This window comes from Musca domestica, unplaced genomic scaffold, assembly GCF_030504385.1.
Source record: "Musca domestica strain aabys unplaced genomic scaffold, Musca_domestica.polishedcontigs.V.1.1 181, whole genome shotgun sequence".
Classification (NCBI taxonomy): Eukaryota; Metazoa; Arthropoda; class Insecta; order Diptera; family Muscidae; genus Musca; species Musca domestica.
In genome coordinates, this window is record NW_026712240.1 from 985,600 (window position 1) to 1,000,871 (window position 15,272).

At 36.0% G+C, this 15,272-nt stretch overlaps 2 protein-coding genes across 2 annotated transcripts; one reads left to right on the forward strand and one right to left on the reverse strand.

Moving 5' to 3' along the window:
• The first annotated feature begins 1,994 nt into the window (after positions 1–1,994).
• On the forward strand, positions 1,995–3,563 carry LOC131801927 (putative RNA-binding protein Luc7-like 2). Its single transcript, XM_059121050.1, has one exon. The coding sequence runs from the start codon at positions 2,112–2,114 to the stop codon at positions 3,180–3,182; it is 1,071 nt and encodes a 356-aa protein (XP_058977033.1). The 5' UTR covers positions 1,995–2,111; the 3' UTR covers positions 3,183–3,563.
• A 6,604-nt stretch (positions 3,564–10,167) lies between these two features.
• LOC101898541 (enhancer of mRNA-decapping protein 3) lies at positions 10,168–14,695 on the reverse strand. The gene is made up of 5 exons (XM_005183362.4): positions 13,776–14,695; positions 12,726–13,712; positions 12,500–12,654; positions 11,161–11,245; positions 10,168–11,099 (listed from the first exon to the last, which is right to left on the reverse strand). The coding sequence occupies exons 1-5, from the start codon at positions 14,171–14,173 to the stop codon at positions 10,874–10,876; spliced, it is 1,851 nt and encodes a 616-aa protein (XP_005183419.2). The 5' UTR covers positions 14,174–14,695; the 3' UTR covers positions 10,168–10,873.
• Between the last annotated feature and the right edge of the window lie 577 nt (positions 14,696–15,272).

The following is a 15,272-nucleotide window of genomic DNA, read 5'->3' on the forward strand; positions in this document are numbered from 1 at the left end:
TACTGGAACAGAATTTATATCCTCCAAAGGGTGTATTTCCACACAAGGTTTACCCACGAGATCTATTAAGCCCACTCGCTTAATCTTCAATAAAACAAAAGCGCTATAACATTACTTTTAATAAAACTCAGTAAAAACTGCTACATTAACATTGAATGTGCCAACCACGACATTTTATGTAACGTCGTACCATTTAAAACATCTGGCACCAAAGTTTGGCAACACTCATGGTAGAAGAATATAGGTAGACGCATCGACACAGCTGCTGGGACAATAAACTGTCAAACCAATTTTGGAATTGAAAATGTTGAATGAAAAAATATTTAAATTTGTAAAAATTGTTGAAAAATTGTTATAGCATGTTTCCATTGGAAACCGAACAACGTTGTTCGCTCTCAGAATTATGTACACGAATTAACCCGTTCATACGGCACGATTCGTAATTCATAGTAAAATAATTCCTTTTTTCAAAAATTTTGTTTGTTGATTTTAATGGGAATTCATACGAAAATACATGAAATTCTCACTAATATGAATAGAAGAAATGATTGTTTTTCTCCCAAAGATTTATTATATCATTAATTTTGTAATTTTCATTCACGTTTTCAACTTTTTGTGCAAATGTTGACATTTGAACATATTTTTGTATTTTTCTATTTTTAAATTTTGCTGGAGAGACACTTGTCAAACATTTTTTCTGCCGATACAAAGTTTTTGAAAATATTGCCTCTTTTGTTTGCAGTTTTCTGTGGAAATTTCAACTCGTGGATAAAATGCGTACCTCGAATGAGAGAGAAAACAAAATGTACTTTCGTTTGAATGTACATACGCCATTCAATATTGTAGTTTTCATTCATAATTTTCAGTCTTCCCAAAAATTTTTAAAATTTCATTAAATTTTTCTATTTTTAATTTTTAAATGTCATAATTTATTTTTTCGATAAATGCTCTCATTTGTTAGGGATGGGACATATTTTTTCGTTGTTCTGAGAGTAATTTGATTTGAACAACGTACAAATATGAGTGTTCGCTCAGGAAATTTTGTGTGAAGAATAATGTAGTTTTTTCATAGTTAAGGGTCAAACAACGAATAGAGAGCGAATCAAGTGCAGTGGAAACGCCACATTATAATAATCTCCGAATTACATTGTATAATAAAAACATATAAAACCTACTTATATTTGAAAAGACATTTAATTTTTTTGATATATCAATATTCCCATGCGTTGGTGCATCTGTATTTTCGATCATGGCAACACTGTTGCTACTTGCGCACTTTACTTGCTGTGGCAACGCCGCTAACTTACCACTCATGTCTCATTCGTAAATAGAGTACCCCGGGATTTTGCCTTGTCTTTATTTTTTATCAAATATTCCTTTTTGGTCTCCATATTAGCTTCGTTGGAGATGGCTTTTATTTTGGTTTCCCACGCGCGTTCGCTCTGTTCTGCTACAACATAACAGGACAGAAGTGCGCTCGCTTTAGAAGCACAACCAAGTCATCTCACCTTAACAAGAACATTGGTATTGGACACATTAGTTGAACAGGAATTTAAAAATAAATACAGTGAGTAAAGTAATGCTAAGTTCACATGGCACGTGATTCGATCAATATGTACTTGATTCCCCACACAAACATTTCTGAGCGAACAAATCATTCTCAGAGCTACGATGAAATTACGACATTTCAAAATTGAAAAAATCAAAGAAATATATGATATAATGTTGAATCTCGAATGTGCATAGCTATTTGTCATGTAATTTCTTACACACAAAAATCAACAAACGAAAAATTTGAAAAACGGAATTATGTTACTATGAATTACGAATCGTGACATATGAACGTGATTGAAATTGCAATGAGAACATAGCATAAGTCGAACACTCAATGATGAATTGTCGAATACTCGCTTTTCACCAAAATCCGAAGTCGAGTTTCAGAGCCCTGAGTACTAAATGTCGATTATTCGATTAATCAATAGTCGACCTACCTATCCCTATTTCTCCATTTTTTTTATGAAAAAATCGACGAATAGACAGCTTATAGAATTGTAATTGCTGAAAAATACTAAATAAAAACTAGTAATCTCTTTAAATTGTAATTAACCAAGATGTCGGCAACGGATCAAATGAGGGCTATGCTTGACCAACTGATGGGCACAACTAGAAATGGTGACGACGGTCGTGGCTTGAAATTCTCCGATCCTCGTGTGTGTAAGAGTTTTCTTTTGGATTGTTGTCCCCACGACATCTTGGCATCGACACGTATGGATTTGGGCGAGTGCCCAAAGGTACACGATTTGGCATTTCGTGCTGACTACCAGAATGCGGTAAAATCACGAGATTATTACTATGATATCGAGGCAATGGAACATTTGCAGGCCTTCATTGCTGACTGTGACAGGCGTACAGAGGCGGCCAAACAACGCCTCAAGGAGACACAGGAAGAACTTACCGCCGAAGTGGCGGAAAAGGCAAATGCTGTACACGCATTGGCCGAAGAGATAGGCAAGAAACTGGCCAAAGCCGAAGCATTGGGTGAGGCGGGTGAGGTCGAAGAAAGTATGTCACTGATGAAGGAAATCGATGAGCTGCGAGCAAAGAAAATCAAAGCAGAACATGAATATCGTACATCAATGCCCGCCTCAACGTATCAGCAGCAAAAGTTGCGAGTGTGCGAAGTGTGCTCAGCCTATTTGGGAATACACGATAACGATATCCGGTTGGCAGATCATTTCGGCGGTAAGTTGCATTTGGGCTTTTTAACCATTAGGGAAAAACTGGCTGAATTGGAGAAGACGGCGGGACCACGCAAGGCAGAATTAAAGCGTACCGGCAAGATACATGAACGTGATAGTGAACGATCGCGATCACGTTACTTTGTGGGTGGTCGTGAGTTGGATAGAAGGTCGCGTGTGCACCGTTCGAGATCACGAGAGAGACGCCGAGGTGGTGGTGGCGGCGGCGGCAGCGGCGGTGGTGGTGCAGCTGTAGAAGGGGGTAGCTCCGGCACATCTGGTGGACGATCCGATCGTAAAGATCGCAATGAATCACGTAGAGGTGGTGGTGCTGGAGGCGGTGGTCGTGGTAGTCCCGATAGAAGAAGATCTCGTTCCCGATCACGTGGACGCAGTTATAATTCCCGCAGAAGGTCATCTTCAAGGGACCGGTATCGTCGTTAAGCTACAAAACCCTCCCCACCATTAGGGCAAGATCAATCATCATCAACGTCTGTGTGTGGAGAGAGCAAGAGGATGTCACATCCACAGCTATGGGCGATGGCTTGGCTTAGAAAACTTCATAAGAAAATCATAATTTTAAGTCTAGACGACAATTCAATAGCAGCACGTATGTAAACTTAAATTTTGTTTTCCATTTTCCAATGATATTGTCTTATATTTTTAAATATATAAATTAATTTCTTTAATATCCCAAAATTCACTCAAACAAATACATACACAGACTTACACACATACAACATAAACAACAACCCACAACATACAAAACAAAACAAAAAAAGAATAACATTAATTTTAGATTTAAATATAATGTTTGTACATTAATCAATGCTATTTGTTTCTTTCTTCTTTAACTATTTGCGGGATATTAACCACGAAGAAAAGAAAAAGAGAGATATTTAGAGAGGTGATTTAAAAATAAAATCACAAATTTTCTCGCTGCTGTCTCCCAATCTAACCAAACCACACACAGGTGGTGCTGGTGGTGGTGGAGTGGTTGCTGGGTGGTGGTTAGCAAACAAACGAGACCCATTGAAGTATATATTTCGTTCGTTCGTAGAGACGGCCTGAATCGAGTTGCATCTAATGACGGGTACGTAGTGTCAGAAACATTTTAAAGTAGTATAGCATTAATTTCAGGCTTTGAATGAAAGCGCATGAGAGGCCCAAACAAACGACTTCCACCAAACCGATCCATTCGATTCTCAGTCATGTAGCAAATACAAAAAGAAAAAAATTCGACCATAGTCAACCGATCCCGCTTTATTTCTTGGGTAAGAGCAAATAATAAAAGAAGAGTGAAATCAATTTGCAATCATTTTATAATGTTATTTCCATGATTTTCAGAGATTTTTAATTGAATCAAAAAAAAAAAAAATAAATAAATAAAATAAAATATTTATTTCATTAATTTTATTTTTTTGAAAGTTTAAATACTACTCAGAATGTATGTGATTTGCATGGAATAACATATAAATGATGGCTTTTTCGATCACCTCAAGTACGTTGTTCTTTCGATATTTCTTTTCTCACCAAAAGATGTATATCTTCCCCACCCTGTTGTACTGTTAGATTTTCGGGTACGTATTATAAAAAATAATAATATCCAGCTGTGAGGAGATGACCGACCACGTTCCACTTGAAATTTTGGTGAGCACAGTATGCTATACAATATTGTTGTTAGTTGATTATTAAACATTACGTACAAACAAAAACAAAAAAAAATACTTCACCATTTTCTTTACGATACACATTTTTACAGCTTTATCTTATTAGGAGATGCGTGCGTGTGTCTGCGTTTCAATAATAGTGTCAATTTTGGTCCTTTTTCTCCACAACCAAACACCACCAAAATAGTTCCACCACGATCACCAATCACCCAATCAATCAATCATGTACGTATGCAATATATCATCGCCACCACCTCAATTCTTGGTACGTATTTTTTTCCTTTAAATATTTTCTTCGTTTGGTGGAAATTTTTTGCGATGGATCGTCGTTGTTAGTTTGGAATGATCCCCCACTCCCCCAGATATTTAAGTGAGTAGAGAACATATGTATCAAAACAAAAAAATGCCCTTTCATAACACAAAACAAAAGGCAGTAACACATGAATTGTTATTTCCACAAGTTATATTCTCTCTGAAGCTGGTTGGGTACGTATCACATTAAAAATTGACATATGTTGTTGTTACCAATTTTGGTTGAAAAGAAGGAAGGAGCATGCTCGAAAAAAAATATCCTTTCGAAATATCTAAGCGGCATTCAGTTTTGTCACAAAAAATGTATGGAATCGCTGTTCAAAGTGGAATATGGAATTTCTTTTGAAGCAACCACTTGGGCAAAGTTGTTTATAAGAAAACCTCAGCAAAAAAATTACTTCGAAAATAGTTCATGGTGAGAACGTATTGAACTGATTTTTGCATGAAAATACCAACTCCCTTTTGTTGGGAAAAATGGGTTAGCAACCATTGTTTCCTTGAGAGCGGATAGTCTCTTACCTACCCGAAGACTGAGTGAACTCTAAAATATCGCGATGACTTTTATACCCTCCACCATTCTATGAAGGGTATATTAACTTTGACATTCCGTTTGAAACATCATAACGGTAGCTCCCGCTTTTCGGTATTTTCATGATTTCAGCAACATTATTCACCGGAATCGTTTCAAATTTTGTATTGGAAGATCCAAAAGGGTACTACAGCTTATGAAAAAAAAATTATGCAGGTCCAAGTCTTCGTATAGCCCCTATATAACGGTTCCTCCCGATATTCGGTATTTTTATGATTTTAGCGACATTATTTACCAGAATTATTTCAAATTTCGTATTTAGAGTTTGTAATGGGAACTAGAGTCTGTGACAGAAAATTGTCTATGCAGGTCCACGTCTTCATATAGCCCCTATATAACGGTACCTCCCAATACTCGGTAGTTCATGATTTTAGCGACAGTATTTACCGGAATTATTTCAAATTTTGTATTTGAAGTTCGTAATGAGTGCTACAGGCTATGACAAAAATTGTTGTCCACGTCTTCGTATAGCCACCATGTAACGGTACCTCCCGATATTCGGTATTTTCATGATTTTAGCGACATTATTTACCGGAATTATTTCAAATTTCGTATTTGAAGTTCGTAATGGGTGCTACAGGCTATGAAAAAATTTTTTGTATGCAGGTCCACGTCTTCATATAGCCCGCATATTACGGTACCTCCCAATATTCGGTACTTTGACGATTTTAGCGACATTAATCACCGGAATTGTTTCAAATTACGTATTTAAAGTTCGTAATGGGACCTAGAATCTGTGATAGAAAATTGTCTATTCAGGTCCAGGTCTTCGTATAGGCCACATATATGTCAATACCTCCCTATATTCGGTATTTTGACGATTTTAGGTACAATACTAATCGAAATTGTTTGAGATGTCGTATTTAAAGTTCGTAATGGATGCTACAGCCTGTGACAGAAAATTGTCTATGCAGGTCCAGGTCATCGTATAGCTCCGATATAACGGCACCTCCATATATACGTATTTTGATGATTTTAGCTACCTTATTCACCGTTTATTTCAAGTTTCGAATTTGAATATGGTATTGGCTTTTGACAAACAAAGCCTATGCAGGTCCACGTCGTCGTATAGACCCTAATATAACGGTTACATTCGGCCCTTTTTAAGATTTTAACAGAATTGGTAACGGATTTTTTTTTTTTTTTTGAAAATTGCCAAAATCGTTCCAAATGGTGGAGGGTAAGGCCGAACCTACGGCTTTTTTAATTGTTTATCCTTTGGCGGAGTCGGGTTACATCGGGTTTCTCCATCCCCCAGTTGGGATAAGCACGCTACCACTTTCGGAAAAAATCTACTTCAAAATTTATGAAGTCTAAACATTTATTTCAATGGGTTAATTAAGAAATCTTAAACAAATCCGGGAGCCTCTTTGTTTTGTATGAGATTTCTGATTTTTCATAAACGCTGGATCCTTGCAATGGACAGCTCCCTTCGCTGCATGTGATTTTTCGAAATATTAAACCTCACAATGTGGATCAGCATCTTACTTGATTTGAGATTAAAAAAAATATTTTGGGGTGGAAAAATTAGACTTTTACAAATATAAATTGAACGGAAAATATACCCTTGAGACGGATGAAAGAGTTCGATTTGAATTGGATTACGGCCGCTTTGTTTTTATCCCCGAGCTTGAGTTTCTGTATTCTCTACATTTTCCCACAATACTGTTGAAGTTTTCAAGGGGACTACTTAATGTCAATTCCAAATGAATAACGAAATCCGATTCAAATTGAAAAAATTATATAAATAAACCCACTCATCGAAAGAAAATTCGACATTCCAAACACTTTTTTGTGACAAACCATATAATTATGCCTCCGTCGTCTATATTTTTTTTCACATCGATTTCTACAGAAAGAACAGGGAATTTAATACAAATATTTTGTATCCAGTTATTTTTGAGCGTCTTTGGGTACGTATTCGGTACATTTGTCATTGAAATAATGATAGTCAATATTATTTTTATTTAATTTTCCTTTCTTTCCCCCATCTCTCTCACTCTCTACTTATCTCGTAATCCTTTGCTTCACTTGTAAACAAAATTTGAGCTGAGAACATTATGACGTGAGTATATTTTATTATATCTTTATTGTATGACATTATTCCAAAAACTTTAAAAACTGAATGTGTAGAGAAAAATTTGGAAAGATGTGTATTTAAGTCGGACAATTTTCAAGTACACTTAGCTTATTTTTGAGATGTCTGTGCTATGCTAAGTAGTAAAAAAGGAGACAATAGTGTCAAAAATCAAAGAGAAGGAGAAAATATGGAGCTGAATTTTAAAAACATGGTCTTAAATTCGATTTAAAAAAGCCCATTTAAAACTTCATAAAGATTTCTAGGAAAACATAATTTAAAAAATGGTTATATGAAATCGATTTAGAAGAACATTCATTTTGTATACAAATTAGTACAATTTGTCTTTAAAGGCAAATACGCACATACCCCCATACATCTGAATAGTTTTTGAATATTAGGTTTGAATCTACAATACCAAAAACTGTATTGTAATTCAAGTGAAATGTCTGCTATCTAGAGTAAAATCATATAAAAAAATCTCACATATACAGGGTGAGATAAAAAAACTGCAAAAATTCAGATTTTTATATTTTTTTTTTTTAAATTTTATTGAGTGAAATTTAAAAAAATATCGGAAATAGCATCAACTTTTATAATAAGTTTAGATTTGTTCGAATTGGCCACCTTTGGCACGAAGTATGGCCTTTAAACGATCAATGCAACCGTCACACGCTGCCCGAATGTTGCTCTGCGGCATTTTGGTTCATTCTCGGCGAAGCGCTTGCTTGAGGTGATCGACACTTTGGTATTTCTAGTGCCAACTTTGCCAAACCAAATATACTCCAGATACAATAGTCCAACGGTGCGATGTTGCTAAGTCCTGTTGAATGTCCAAGGTCTGCGGCCAAAATATTTACGTGTCCAAGGCTTTGATACACCCTCCAGAATATTGTCGCGATAATATTCGGCATTTATTCTGATTCCATCGGCTGTTATGGCGGCCAGCGCTTGAATTCTGGTGGCCAACCGAAGGTGCACATTTTCAGCTGACCTCTTTGGCTAGTAAACGCGATCATTTTGTTTGTTTTACAAACTGCTGGACAACGAATGTTTTCTCATCGGAAGTTTACCAAATTCGGCAGTTCACCACTTTCGGCCAATCGAAGCAACTCTTTAGCTCTTTTGAGTCTATTTTCTTTCTGTCGCGGTGTAAGTTCTTGCACTTTTTGGAATTTCAATAGCTTTACCCCAAGCTCATTTTTCAATATTTGCCGAATGGAATATTGCGATATGTTCAGCTCACGAGCCATTTTCCGGGCACTGCGACGATCAAGTCGCTATACTTTTCGAACCATTTCTGTCGATGTTGCTCTTTTCTACCGTCCATTTCCTTGACGTCGGGCTACTCAACCAGTATCACGTAATCGATACCGAGCGATGGTACGAGACACAAAAGATTTATTCACATTTAAATGCTAGAGTGCTTTAACGATAGCCACTTGATGTTTTTCAGCCAAATATAAAGAAATCACATTATCACGCTTGAATTCCATCACGAATAACTTTTTTTCTGGAAAATTCTCATCAAAATGCTTTTGTACGCTTGTAAACATATAATGAGCTGTCACTGGAATAATTTAACAGCTGTCGGACGAGTGGCTTAGAAATGAAAGCAGTCTGAATTTGGTTGCAGTTTTTTCATCTTACGCTGTATATAAACGATTATTTTTTCGAAAAAAAATACACCGATCGTTCAATTTTTTAAAATCCAAGTCCATAGTATTGATGAGTTCAAAATATCAAAATCGGGACGCATTGGTCCTACAAATAACTCAACAAAAAGGCCGATGGCTCTTCACAACAAAACTCTTGTAAACATAAAAATCAATTCTAAAATCTTGTGACCCGCCCTGGTGATGCATAAATATCCTTTAAAAAATCTAAGATATAGGTCAAGCTATTCTCCATAATTAAACCCCGAACATAATTCAGATGGTTTTCAGAAAAAAAAAAAAATAAAAAAAATATCCAAATCCAAAAAATGTTTTTAAGTTCCACATTTTTTTTATCATGTGACCCTACATAAAATTGTTCTATGGTCCTTTATAACAATTGTTTGGTAAAATATTCAAATTATTCAGATGAAAGGTAGTGATATTTTTTAATGAATTTTAAATTGTATTTCCCTCGTAACAATCAAATGCAAAGTCTTACATTTTCCTCCTTCTTCTTTCAATTTTTACTTGTTTTCCTGTGAAGCGTTAGGGTCAAATACGAAATTAAACCTGAATATGAAAAACAATATAACTTTAATCATTTAGCCCTCTCTCAAAAACGTATGGCTTATTTTTGGAAAACAATTCCAACGAATTGTGGTAAAATGAAAAATAAAATGAATTACTAATTGGGACCCAATCGCTACATTTGGTATCGAATAATTTCTCGAGAAAAATGTCATTTACTATGACACGGGTCTCGAATAAGTGTACATAACAGTTAGAGATACCCCTCAGAATTAATTTGTTGTCCCTATAAGAAAGTCCCTACAGCCTTTAGCAACTAAATACCATGGATGTTTACCAAAAGACGTATTTTCCGGTGCCCCATAAAAAAAGCCACTATGACGGACGACTCGATGATGATGATGATCGATCGACAGACATGGCATGTTTTCTAGAGTAATTTAAATCTAAGATTCTATTGCTAATAATGTGTATAAGTATAATTATATTATAAACAAAATAACTTTTAATTATTGTGTTGTTAAAATTTGTAAAAAAAATGAAATAAACAATCTTTTTATTTAAAAATAAATAAAATAAAAAATAAAACAAATGATTGAAAAACCATAATTTGGAATCTTGTTGTTGATGTTTTATTACTCAGATTTTTTGTGGCAATTTCTTTTTTTTTCCAATATTTTTCTTGGGGGGGATTGATTGCATTTCCATGGAAAAGTAGGAGAGAATACAAATTTGATATTAAGTTTAATTTTTGTTTAGGAATTGTTCTAAGAGGGGAATGTTAATTTGAAATCAACATTTAAAAAGTGGCAAATTGTTTTGATTTTTGGTACATTCACTTTCTTTTTTTTTTAAAAAAGACAACAAACAGATGTATAATTTAAAATATTTGCTTAGTTAAAATTAGATTTAGTTTTGGCTGCAATGATATATTTTTTTGTTGTTTTACTGCTATTGTAATCATCATCAGTGTGGTGGCAATGCTCTGCTTGCCTGCCTTGTTGTATTCTTGTAATGCTCTCCATGATCTTTTTAAAAGTTTAAAATTGTAGTTTATATATTTCCACTTTTGGTCTGTCTGTGTTTTGTAAAATTGCCAAAATTTGTTTAGTTTTTTTTTTTCGAAGATTCCATTTTGCTTGAGTTGCATTTTATTGGTTGGTTGATTTCAATCTCCACAGAATTTTTCTTTTTTTTTTTTTTGTTGATGGCTTTGTTTTTCATTGTTTTGTCGATTTGGAAATTCTGTTGTTTTGGGGGTTTTGTTTTTTTTTTTTCTGTTATTGTTATATTAATTAGTTTCAGTCCTTTGAGTGGATTGGTATCACAAATTTATGCCCAAATGGACTTTTGTACTTAATGCCAGCATCACGATAAAATTTATCCGGTATACCCAGATTACATAAATACAATTTGCCACAATTATTCGATGATATGCCATTTAATGGTAAGATTGGTATAATTGAATATTTGATGGATACATCATTAATGCCACTTGGTGGCGGATCAATGGCCAATATAGATGCTCTGTAATGGGAGGAAAGATTTAATAGGTTTACAACATTTTTAAAGGGTAATCGAGACTCACCGGTTTTCACTTAACCACTTCTTTACGTCGGTCGACAAATTAGCAGAATTTGTCGACAATATCACAAGATCAGGTGTAGGGAGTGCTGTAAGAATTGAATAGATAATCATTAGAGGACATACAGGAGACAAACAAAGAAAAATTAACAAAATTAGGCTTTTAAATAAAAGCTATTTTTATACCCTCCACCACAGTATGGAGGGTATATTAAGTTTGTCATTCCGTTTGTAACACCTCGAAATATACATTTTAGACCCCACAAAGTATATAATCTTGATCAGCATAAAATTCGTCCGTCTGTCCGTCTATACGTCTGTGGAAATAACTCTAGCATCCGAACGAAATGAAGTAGGTTGATAAAATTTTACTCAAATGTGTATTATGTCTGCAAGACTTTTGGTATTGAAAATGGGCCATGTAGGTCCACGTCTTCATATAGCCTCCATATAACGGTACCTCCCGATATTCGGTATTTTGATGATTTTAGCGACAGTATTCACCGGAATTGTTTCAAATTTGGTATTTGAAGTTCGTAACGGGTACTACAATCTAAGACAGAAAATTGTCTGTGCAAGTCCACGTCTTCGTATAGCCCCCATATAACGTTACCACCCGATATTCGGTATTTTGATGAATTTAGCGACATTATTCACCGAAATTGTTTCAAATTTGGTATTCGAAGTTTGTAATAGGTACTACAGCTTATGCCTAAAAATTTCGTATGGAGGTCCACGCCTTCGTATAGCCCCCATAGAACGGTACATCCCTACATTCGGCATTTTGATGATTTTAGCTACATTATTCACTGAAATTGTTTCAAATTTGGTATTTGAAGTTCGTAATGGATACTACAGCCTGAGACAGAAAATTGTAGGTGCAGGTCGACGCCTTCGTATAGGCCCCATATAACGGATTTTAGCGACATTATTCACCGGAATTGTTTCAAATTTGGTATTTGAAGTTCGCAATGGATACTACAACCTATGATAGAAAATTGTCTGTGCAGTTCCACGTCTCCATATAGCCCCCATATAACGATACCTCCCGATATTCGGTACTTTGATGATTTTAGCGACATTATCAACAATTTTTTTTTTTCAATTTTCGGATTTGAGTATTAGGCTTTTGGCAAAAATGGCCTATGCAGATCCAGACCCTAATATAGCGGCTACATTCGGTATTTTTAAGATTTTAACAGAGTTTTTAACGGATTCTATTTTTTTTTTTTTTTTGAAAATTGCCAAATTTGTACCATATGGTGAGGGTATTCAAAGATTTACTTGTTTTTCTTTCAAAGTACTTGGAGATTTGGATTGCAGAGTTATCATTTTGTACTCACCTTCAACGGAATACACCACCGTATTTCCAGTTGCTTTAAAAAGCGATATTTCTATACTTTTTTGTTCAATATTGGAATCTTCTTCCAGATAAAGTAATACCCTTAAACCATGAGATGCCAGCTGGCGGCCAGTAGCAGCACCAACGTTACTTGACCTTTTTCCAAAAAAAGAAAGCAACAAAATTTTCACCAAAAAATCCAAACTCGTCGCATATTTTATATTCACCTAAAATTCTCCGATTTCTCACATATTATTGCAATCGTTGGCCATTGATGACGATTATTGGGCGTCAGGCGACGAGCACCGCCCAACAGCAGTATGGCCAAATCTGTTGCACCGCGTGCCAGCAAATCCAATTGTCGCTGCAATGATAGGCCACACTTCTGGGCACACATTTCAATTTTTGTGCGCACAAATACGGGTATTGTGGGTATTATTAGACCCTCGTCGGTGACAAAATCTTCCGAGCCACCCACAAATAACGATTCGATTTGCCGCATCTGGGCCGGTTCACTAACCAAAATATTCTCATCATGTCGATATTTTTTCTGATTTGATGCCGAAACAGCATGTTGTACTAGATCTGGTTTTTTACCAGCCTCCAGGGAGTCCCATATGGCTTGTTTATCGAACAAAGCCAGGTTGCCCTCAAAATCGAAATCTTCATGCAGCAAAGGATCATCAATGGAGGCGCTAAACGTTTGACTGTGTTTGATGCTGTTCTCACGTCGTACCTGCTTATTGCGCTGCTTGTTGCGTGTGCCATTACCATTGCTGCCGCCGTTTGTGTTGTTGCAGCTACCATTGCCGTTTATGGATGAGTTACGTTGAGATCTGCCATTGTGTGTGGGACCAACGCCGCCGTTACCACTCGAGTATGAGGCTGCGCCACCTCCGCCATTCTCTTTCTGGCTGGCGTAATAGGAACCGCCACTTGGAACAATGTCAATGGGTTTACTACAATTTAAAGCACCGTTTTCAATACCAACCCCACCGCCATTGCTGCCGTAACTTTCGGCATTGCAGCTATTCGATGTTGAGCAGACGGAGGCCGAGCAACTGGCGGCACCCATTCGCACCTCAACTTTAGGCGGTATAAGATTGCCAAAAAAGAGGGCCACACTACTTGAATGTTGCTGCTGCTGTGGTGAATTTGATTTCTTGCCATTGTACATTGATGCACTGGGTGCCCTTGACGATGAGGGTGATTGTCTGCAAAAGAAATAGAAATAATTATTGACTGATTCCAAACTTCGAAACCAATGTTTTACTTACATATTTCCTTCCTGTTTTAGGCTCATGCTTTGCTTCATTTTGTTACTGAGTGTTGAGTTGACATCTTGTTTTGGAACAGCCGCTGTTGCTGCTGCTGCTCCTCCACCATTGACGACGGCTACATTGGCAAAGTTGGGCTGTTTAACCGGGGTGGGCTTATTAATTACGGTCGGTGTTACAGTGCTCTGATTATTGTAAGATGGCAATAAACTTATTTTGGTAATGTCCGTGGAACGTAGAGTTACTTCCGCGTCTTGTTTGCGCAGTGGCACACCATTGCGAAATGCCCGTACTATTGTGATCTCGGTAGGCGTACACTGTGAAATGATACCCTGAAATACGCCTAACTTTGCATCGCATTCAATGGAGACCGCTTTGCCTGTCCAATCGTCTTCCATGTCCTGCTCTCTTGATGGCTACGCTACCTTAGCTTGAGTGGAAAAATTTCAATTTCTTTGAGACAATAATCGCTCGGTAATATTACTAGTCAGTCTTATGCCCTCGTTTGTTGTTTTTGCTATGTTTTCTTCAGTATTTCAAAATTGTTGTTCAAATTGCAATTTCCTTTGATGATTCCTTTGCTTTGCTTCTTCGCCTCGGGATGCTGCCACGACTTCTTGCGATCGCATTCAAGAATTTTGTCGTCGTTGTTTTGTTACTGCCTGCTGTCGTCGCCGTCCTGAATTATTTTCAACGCAATTTCTTTTCCTTTCCAATTGTTCTAAATTTTCTTGGCGTTTCTCTTTTTGTGTGAAATTAAAGCAGATTTCTTTTGATTTGTATTTGACAGGCGTAGAACGTGCTGATGTATCTTTTTTTCCTCTATATTCGCAATTGTTTAAATAAATTGCACGTTGTAACTTCAGTTTTTTTCTTCAATAATTTTTCCTTACTAAATAAATGTAGGGATATGTAAGTCGACTTTTGATTAATCGAATAATCGACTTTTAGTGCTCTGAAACTTGAACTCGTCTATGGACTTGGGTGAAAACCGAGTACTCGACTATTAGTAGTCGATTGTTCGACTTATACTATGTTCTCATTGCAATTTCAATCACTTTGTTCGCTCTCAAAATTAGGTACACGAATTAACCCGTTCATATGGCACGATTCTTAATTTATAGTAACATAATTCCTTTTTTCAAAATTTTTGTTTATTGATTTTAATAGGAAGTTGTACAAAAGTACATGAAATTAGCATTGATAATAAAAAAAATTATTGTTTTTCCTCCAAAGATTTATTTTATCTTTCATTTGACGATTTTCATTCATAAATGATTAAAGACTTTGTGTTATTGGGCTTTTAGGTCGTATCATTTGGGTCATTCATGTTATGAACTTTCTGTATAAATGTTGACATTTTACATATATTTTTCTGTTTTTAGTTCGGTTGAATAGTATCTTGTTAATAAATTTTTGCCGATAAAAAAAAACATTTGAAAACATTTCCCCTTTTGTTTCCAGTTTTCTGTCGAAATTCCAACTTGTGGACAAAAA

Excerpts from the sequence above, each read along its gene's own strand:
- LOC131801927 (XM_059121050.1), top strand. The coding sequence starts at position 2,112 with ATGTCGGCAACGGATCAAATGAGGGCTATGCTTGACCAACTGATGGGC.
- LOC101898541 (XM_005183362.4), bottom strand. The coding sequence starts at position 14,173 with ATGGAAGACGATTGGACAGGCAAAGCGGTCTCCATTGAATGCGATGCA. Across the intron at positions 13,713-13,775 it reads CTAAAACAGGAAGGAAATAT|ACAATCACCCTCATCGTCAA; the intron begins GTAAGTAAAACA and ends TTTCTTTTGCAG. Across the intron at positions 12,655-12,725 it reads GAGAAATCGGAGAATTTTAG|GTCAAGTAACGTTGGTGCTG; the intron begins GTGAATATAAAA and ends TTTTGGAAAAAG.